This window comes from Acanthisitta chloris, unplaced genomic scaffold (genome assembly GCF_000695815.1).
Source record: "Acanthisitta chloris isolate BGI_N310 unplaced genomic scaffold, ASM69581v1 scaffold24395, whole genome shotgun sequence".
NCBI classification, from domain to species: domain Eukaryota; kingdom Metazoa; phylum Chordata; class Aves; order Passeriformes; family Acanthisittidae; genus Acanthisitta; species Acanthisitta chloris.
Window position 1 is genome coordinate 1,070 of NW_008673479.1, and position 8,498 is coordinate 9,567.

At 57.5% G+C, this 8,498-nt stretch overlaps 1 protein-coding gene across 1 annotated transcript; it reads right to left on the reverse strand.

Annotated features, from left to right (window-relative positions):
- Nucleotides 1–483: 483 nt before the first annotated feature.
- On the reverse strand, nucleotides 484–4,006 carry LOC103802511 (proline dehydrogenase 1, mitochondrial-like; the record flags this gene model as incomplete). The annotated part of the gene is made up of 11 exons (XM_009074993.1): nucleotides 484–572; nucleotides 914–1,012; nucleotides 1,100–1,275; nucleotides 1,429–1,575; nucleotides 1,665–1,757; nucleotides 2,010–2,091; nucleotides 2,358–2,437; nucleotides 2,571–2,687; nucleotides 3,379–3,443; nucleotides 3,562–3,711; nucleotides 3,972–4,006. Coding segments are annotated over 11 exons (1,133 nt in total), but the record flags the coding sequence as incomplete, so codon positions are not given.
- Nucleotides 4,007–8,498: the final 4,492 nt, after the last annotated feature.

Below are 8,498 nucleotides of genomic sequence, written 5' to 3' on the forward strand. Positions count from 1 at the left end.
CTGGGACCACTGCTCTGCTGACCAAGGACAAGGTCACACAAGAGGCTGGTGCCACCCTGATGACAGGCAGTCCAGGACTCAGTGTGTACATCTCTTGGAGCCAAGTGACACCCCCAGACCAAGGAGCTACAAGAGGTGGTTGCTGGCTGCCAAGATCAGTCTCTGCCCCACCTTAAATCTCCCTGATCACTGCTTAGAATCTAAAGTGGGAATCTCCCTGCCCAGCCACCATGGGCTCAGAGAACTCCAGGAGATGGATGTGATTCACCATGTACATCCTCATCTATGTGCTCCCCAGACTGCACACAGGGGTCACAGCACTCCCCAAAGCAAGGCAGTGTGCTCAGCCAATCCTGCTCTATGCTCCTTCCTTCCTTCCCTTCCTTCCTCCCTTCCAACCCAATAGCAGCTAGTCAGGAAGACCCCAGGGGTCCAGGTGGGACAGGTGGACCTCTGCCCAGCCCCCCTATACCCATCACTCACCCAGGGGGAAGGTGATCTGGTCACACATGCCCAACAGCTGACCAAAGCACACCTTCTTCTCTGAGGGATGGATCCCAAGCTCCATCATCCTGCAAAACAAGCCTGGGCATTAGGGGTGAGCAGAGACAGTGGAGAACACCCAGAGCAGTGTGTCCCATGAGAGGAGTGGGGATCATCTCCAAATAAGAGAGCGTGACACTGACCACATCCCAGATGGATGTTGGGATGTAGAACTGGATGGAACCCTCTCTGGGCTGGGGCTGGGGCAGCTCTGGAGCTGCTGTGCACACTGTGCCTCATCCCCAAGCCCAGTTGAAGCTCTGAGCACCAGATGGGAGCCAGGACTCTCCCAGGTGACAGGACACCTCACCACAGCTCTGCTGGGCCCTCACATCCCTTAAGCCCCAAGTTCTGCCTCCCCAGCACCCACCTGCGCAGAGTGAATTTCACCGTGTCCTCATTGTGGGATGCCACCATCACACTGGCTTTGTGGCTGTGCTTGATCTCCTCCAGGACATAGTCCAGGCACCTGCAAGGCAATACAGGGCTCTGGTGAGGCCTCTCATGCCTGTGCCCACTGGGGTGGAAGAGCAGTGTGTCTGGGGCTGCCCCCTACCTGTGGTACATTTCGTTGGTCTTCTCATAGGTTGGGTTGATGGGATCCTCATAGCCCATCTGAGCCGCCCTCTCCCGCTCCTGCTCCATGTAGGCACCACGGACCAGCTTGGTGCCAAAGTGCCAATCCTCCCTGCGTGACAGCTCCACATCTACTGTCACATTGTCATAAGCCTCCTGTGACCAGGTGGAAGAGATGCCACAAGGTCATCACACCACTGCCACCCCTGCCCTGTACCTCAGCAGCTGTGCCATTGCATTGTCATGGCTTCAGGAGCTGAGGTCTCCATACAGCTGCTCCAGGAGGTGCTGGAAGGTGGCAGACCTCACCTTCAGGTAGCACTGGTAGGTGTTGAAGATGATGGGCTGGTTCCTGTTGAAGCGCCGCTGTGTCTCCACGGTCAGGTGGCTGATGGCAGGCTGGAAGTAGCTCTGCTCTGCATCCACCATCAGCCTCACCCCCTTCTCCATGGCTCTCTGGAGGGTGGATGACACACAGGTTGGCTTCATGGAGCTGCCTGCTGTATGGCTCCCCCTCTGTGGCTCCCCCTCCAGCACCTCCTCACCTTGGCGAGGACATCCATGCGCTGCATCACTCGCTTCAGCTGCTGCTCCTCCTCCTCACTGAAGCGTGAGAGCAGAGGCTCAAGCTGCCCAGTCTGAAATGAGAACAGCTTGTGGCACCCTGTCTGCACCCAACTCTGCCCATGATGGGCTCCAGAGAGAGCCCAACCCAGCACCCACCAGCCAGGTGCCCATCCTGCCAGCCTGGTGGCTGTCCATGGTGGCCACAGCACAGCCAGGCCTCAGCAGCACAGATGCTGCCAATAACTTGCTGGGAAGAGCCTGGGACACACACCCTGCTCCCCCAAACTCCCTGTGGAGTGTAGGACCACCCCAGGGGTACCCACCTGCCTGTTGGGGATGAGCAGAGGCTTGGAGAGCTTGGTGCAGCTGTTGATCAGGCTGTTCCAGTCCAGCAGGTCCACAGTGCTGGGAGCAGAGAGACAGGTCCTTACTGGTGTCTTGCAGGAGCAGAAGGGTCTCTACCAGCTCCCAACCCCCACCAGCAAGCAAGGTGGGCAGCATGTGCCACGCTGACCTGTCCTGGCATCTCCACTCAAACCTCTCCTATGCTTGGTTGCTGTGCTGAGCCAGCACTGACCTTTGGAGACCTCACCTTGCTGCTGCCTCAGGGACAGGGACAAGGTCCTCCAGTGTCCCCACCCTGCAGCACCCCCAGGCCCCAGACAGCTTACCCACTCGTGCCCAGGTTCTCGCCCATGAACCACTGCTGGCTCTCTGTCTTGGTCACCACACCGAGGTTGGCCAGGGCCTCCTGCCACCAAAAAGAGCACCAGGGGCTACAGGGATCTGTCTGCTTGAGGTGGCACAGCTCAGAGCTGCTCCAGGACCTCCAGCAGCACATCCCCAGCAGCACAGCCTTTTCCCTTGGGCATCACCAGCCTCACCTGCAGCTTCTCCACCTCCAGCTTCATGTCCAGCACTGCCCGCCCAGCCTGGCCCTGCTCTGCAGCCATTTGGTGGAAGAACCTCTTCCACTTCACCAGCACCTCAGAGAACCTCACCTGTGGGGACAGAGTTCCAGGTGAGACAGCCAGGCTGGAGCCTCCTGTCATGCCAGGGCTCTGCAAAGTCATAGCCAGCCTGAGGTAGATGCTGAGCTTAGAGCAGGACACCTCGGCCCACCCTACACCCTCATCATGGGACCTTTAAGCTTCTGAGCTCTTTATGTGTCCCCAAACACTGAGGTGGGGGGTCCAAGGGGCTTGAGTGCACACACAAAAAGGATCTTATTCCAAGTAAGATCCCAGTATGAGGCCCAGTATGATCCCAGTCTCCCACAGCATGGTCCTAAGCTGCTTGTAGCATGAATCCCGGTTGCCCCCAGCCATTCCCAGTCACCCCCAGCACTGTCCCAGGTGCTCCCAGTAGGATCTCAGTTTCCCCCAACCATTTCCAGTCACCCTCAGTTTTGTCCCAGGTGTGCTCAGTAGGATCCCAGTCTCGCCCAGCATGGTCCCAGTTGCTCTCAGTGTGTTCCAAATCACCCCCAGTATTGTTACAGACCCCCCCAAGTAGATTCTGCATGGCCCAAGGTGCTTTCAGTGTATCCCAATTCCCCCCAGTATGTTCCCAGTATGACCCCAGCCTGTTAGTGCCCACTCCCCTCTGCCCTCAGTAGAGGTGCCACTGCAGCAAGTGTGATGTCCCAGCAGAAGCATCCCCAGTGGCCCTGGCTCTGCCCCTGGCACTCACCAGGAACTGAGGTCTGGCCAGTGCTGTCAGCTTGATGGCAGAGAAACCATCCACAGAGCTGCCACCTGGACGGAGCCACAAGGACAGAGTCAGCCCAACAGCAGGACACTGGGCAGGAGGGAGGTACCCCAGACACAGCAGTGGTGGGACTGAGGGGTTGCCCAGGACATGTGGAACACTCACTTGAGGCATCAATGCAGTGGAGGAAAGTCTCCATGTGCTGATCACACTTGGCCTCATCGGCATAGAAGTATGTGTGGGCACCAGTGACTCCACTACGGTGATCCCCAAGTCCCTGATGAGCTCGGGATTGCTGCTCCCTTTGTCCTGCTCCTGGGGTAGAAGAGGTTGGAGATGGGACATGGAGCCTCACTGAGCTCCTATAGCCTCCCCAGGAGCTTCTGCTGTGGGTGCAGGGGAGAGGAGCTCTGGCTTGGACCTCAGAAGAGCCCCAGGGCTGCCACATGCCCTGCCTGCTCCATGCCTGAGCAGAGGCTGAGCCTTTGCTGAGGAGCAGGATTGTCCAGGAACCAAACTGGTCCTCATCCAGTGCCCGGATCAGCTGGCCCTTGAGGCTATCTCCTGTCACTCACCTCCCATCTCCTTCTCGGCTGCAGAGGTGCGGGAGCTAAGAAGAGAAACACGGAAGATAAGGGCCAGGTCAGCAACCTCCTGCAACCCCATGCTGGTGGCCAGGGCAGCTCTGAGGCTCCCATGCCACCATCCTGGTGCTGGGCGAGCTCTTCCCTCGCCATCCCATTGCTGATGGGATCCAGCGGCAGGTCAGACAGCCCAAACCCACTTGTGGGAGGGAACAGGACTTCACCATCTGTCCAGTAAAGAGTTACCTGGAGGCTCTGAGGCAGCACAGGGAGGATGTTCTGTCCCAGGGTCCAGAGCTGCCCTCCAACAGCCCACACCATGGCAAAGGGTGGATGCTCCATCATCAACCAGCCCATGGTCCTTGCTCTGTGGTGGCACCAAGCCTCAACCCAATGCCTCCCCAGCACCAAGAGCCAGACCACGAAGCATAGAGCTTCTCCAGACTCAGAGAGCATCAAGTTGAGGGTGCCATGCTGCCCTGAGCTCCTCTGTGCCTTGGCATCAGCCACCAGCTCACAAACATCTCAATTTCAACTCCAGCTGACCTCGGATGTAATTTTAAGCCCAAGCTCTTTGCCATGGAGCTAACAAGGCTCTGACAGTCCTCTGACTTTGACCAAGTCATAAGATCCTCCCTGAACTTGAGCAGCTAAGCCTTCTTGCAGACACCCTAAACCCAGCCACAGACCTAGGGTCTCACACCCAGGAACAGGGCCAAGGCCCCGGGATGGCAGCCCTGAGTGACAGCAGAATCATCTCCTCCAGGAGGTCTCTGCCTTGGTGTCACTGTCCCACGACTGGCTGTGCCCAACACAGGGGAAGCACAACAAAGCCACCTGTCCAGAGCCAGTGGGCTTGGACAAGAGAGCCCGTGGCATGGTTCCAGGACATGTTCTCCCGCATGGAAATCCTGTGACAGGGATTAAGGGCTGCTGGAAGCATAAACAAGAGGAAAAAAGCAGTTTTCTCCAGCTTCCAGGAGCCAAGAACAGCTCCACATTGCTCCAAGTGCCACAAAGCCTGGGGAGAACTGGGGCAGGAGCAGACAGAGCTCATGGGGAGCAGCAGCACCACATCTAGGAGGCATCACATCTAGCAGGCTCTGCTCCCTGATGTTGCCCCTTGAAGACAGGCAAAGCAGCTTTCTGGCCCCAAATACAGCAGGTGGAAGAAAGGGAGGAGAGGTCATACATCCAGGGACAGGATGTGCCAGCAAAGCCCTCAGCAGGTGGAAGGTCCCCTTGGAGCAGGGGATGGCTTCAGCTGGGCACTGCTGTGACTTGAGGACACCCAGAGACATGAGACCTGTGGTCAGCTCCAGGCTGCAGCAGAGGACAGCTCTGAGTCCAGGGCACATCTTGAGGCCAACAAGTGGCCTGCAGCAAAACCTCCTGGAGCAAAGGCACACACAGCTCAATCAGGAAACAGCACCCTTGGAGCTGGAATGTTTGGTGCTCCCAAAGACAAACACACCCTTCCCAGCAGCATTCCTCCTGCATGACTGCCCCAGCCCTTCCTTGGTCCCCAGGGGGGCATCCAAAGCAGTGCCACGGTGCTCTCTTTGTTCTTCAGCATCAAGCACAATAAAGGAAGCTCCTTCCAGCTGAAGAAATAGCTTCTTCCTGGCTATCAGCTGCTCCTTTTGCAGTGTTAGTCTTGGTCAGCAAAGCCATTCCCTCAGCCACCAAGTGTCACTGAACCTGGCCATGCCTTCTGCAAACCAACAGCAAGCCTCCCAGAGCAGAATCCCATCTCCAGGTGCTGCCCAAATGCTCCTGGCAAGTTGTATCCAGAGTGGAGTGACCTCAAGGCACCAGGAGGTCAGGACCTGGGAGCTTAGCACTTTTTGCTCAGGACCTGGGAGCTAACACTCCCCCAAAGCAGGTTTTGAGGACTCACCACAGCCTGCTGGATGGCTGGGAAGGGTAATCCAGCTGACACAGCAGCGAGAGGCTTTTAGGAAATATTGGATCAGGCTAAATAAACCATCTCAGGAGCAGCACAAAGGCCCTGCTGTCAGAAATAATCCATTTGGCCCTGGAGGTTACCCAGAGAGTGTCAGCAGCACAGTGTGTTTGCTTTGCTCATCAGCAAATGGGCCTGGGAAAGGGGATGAGGGACCAAGGAGAAGCTGTCCCTGAATTACTACATCCAAGGAGAAAATTCCTAGTCACATAAGTCCAGTCTGAAGCTATGGGTGGTGGAATAAAGCAAAATTCTTGGCTGAATAGTTCTTCAACCTGCTCCATGCATGAGTTGCCAGCACACACCAGCCTAGGACCACCACAGGACCTCCTTAGAGAGCTACAATCTAAACAAGCCACCCTGTGATCCTGGGTAGGGTTGGCAAGAGCACTGGGAGCAGAAGAAGGGGAGGTGGTGACTCTGGGAGCAGGATTGGCCAGGCTGGATGATGATCCCACACTGGGGCAGGTCTCATGTGTCCACAGAAGGAATCCCTAGAGGAAGCCAAGTCCACGTGCTGCACGGCAGAGCTTGAACAGTGTCTGACAATACTTGATTGTCCCTCCCCATGTTGGCACAACTCCAGCCTATTTCCAGTGCTGCCAGGGGACCACTACAACCACCTCTGCTATGGAGGGGGGGGGGTCCCCTGTGTCACCCCCTGGGGACCAGAAGCCCCTGCCCAACCTCAGCACTGCTTCTCCAAGCCCACCTAGGGCTGCACCACCCTGAAGCCCCAGGAGCAGAATGGCACTCAGGCTCTGCTGCCCACAGGACACTCTCAGTCTTGTCCTGTCCCCATGACCTGGCACGAGCCTCCAGCACGTGGCTGAGGCCTCCTGGGAGAAGCTGGCAGAGCCCTGGATGCCAGCCCAGGCAGGGCAGGGCAGGGCAGGGCAGGCAGCAGCAGGCAGGATAGGCTGGTTCCTGCCTGCATTGCACTGCTGTTTCCAGAGGAAAGCCTGTGGAAAAGGTGGCCATGGCTCATTACTGGGGTGGAAAGGCTATTTCCCTGCCATTATCTCCACCTTGCTCCAGGAGATGGCACCAGGAGGCCACAACACCTGTTGGTGGCCTGGCTTGTGCCTCTGCTTCCTGGCTGGCAGCATAGCATTTGGTAGAGAGAAGAAGGACACAGCTCCAGAGTCCAGCAGCCACAAGCCCAGGACTGCTCACCCCTCTCAGCCACGTGCAGCACAGCTCAGCACCAGCCCTGGAAGAAGCACCAAGAATTTGGCTTTTTGCCCCAAACAGAGCCAAGGAGGACCTAGAGCAATGGTTGGGAAGGGACAGGGTCCAACACAACCCATCCAATGCCACATTAGGCTTTGTTCCTGCTCTGTGATATCCCTGAGTGACCTCCAGGATGGCATTCATAGAACATCCTGAGTTGGGAGGGACCCACAAGGATTCATTACAACTCCTGCCATGCACAGGACCCCCAGCAATCCACCATGTGCCTGAGAGTGTTGATCAAACAGTCCTTGAGCTCTGTCAGGCTTGGGGCTGTGACAATTGCCCTGGGGAGCTGTTCAGTGCCCAAACATCCTCTGGGGGAAGAGCCTTTCCCTAATATCTAAGCAAATCCCACTGGGGCTTGGGTGGGGTGGCATCATGGGGTGCAGGGAATGGGCTTTGCTGAACACTCTTAGGTGGGAATGACCCACAGACCACAGACAGAGATCATCTAACAAGGAGTGCCACACATGTGACCCCTAAACCTGCTTGGGGCAGGACCAGCACAGCACAGGCAGCTCACAAACCACCAGCACCCAGCAGCAGGCAGGATACAGATGCAGGCAGAGCCTGTGGTCAACCACAGCAAAGTTCTTGGCTCAGGGACAGCCAGGCACGAGGGCAGCAGTGCCAGCCTGGCAGCACCAGCACTGCCAGCTCAGCCCCATGGGATGCTGAACTCTGTGCCCAGACCACAGCTGTGAGTCCAGGGAAGAAACACCACTGCTCCACACCTTCCCAAGAGTCCCCAGACACCAGCACTAGGCTGCAGTGGGAGGTTTTGACGCTTTTGGATTAAAAAAAGTGAAGACGGCAGTCCAATCTGGGCCGGTGTAGCAGTGCATCCCCCTGCACAGCTCCTGTGCCAGCACTGCATGCTCCCACCTGGGACACACTTTTGCTCCCAGGGGCTATCTGGCAGCAGCAGAGAGGAGCAGCAGCACTCACCACAAGGGTCCCTGATAAGCAGCACCCAGGAGCAGAGATAAGGCTCCCAGCAGCTGCTGCAACTCCACCACCACCCTGACCCACACCCCACTCGCAAATAATCCCCCAAAAAAATCCTTTTACGCTGTGTTTTTACCACCACGTGATAGGCATGTGACAAGCATGTGACAGCCAGGCAGGATCAGTGGCCACCAGCAGAGACACGGCGCTGCCCCTGCAGCCCTGCCCGGGGGATGCTCGTCCCCAGCCCCTGACCCCCAGCACGGCCACCCTGGTCCTGGGGTGGGGGAACACCGCCCACCCCCGCGACCGTGGAGTGCCGGCCAGGGCACATCGATCCTGAGAGCTGAGCTGCCCGGAACTGCGGG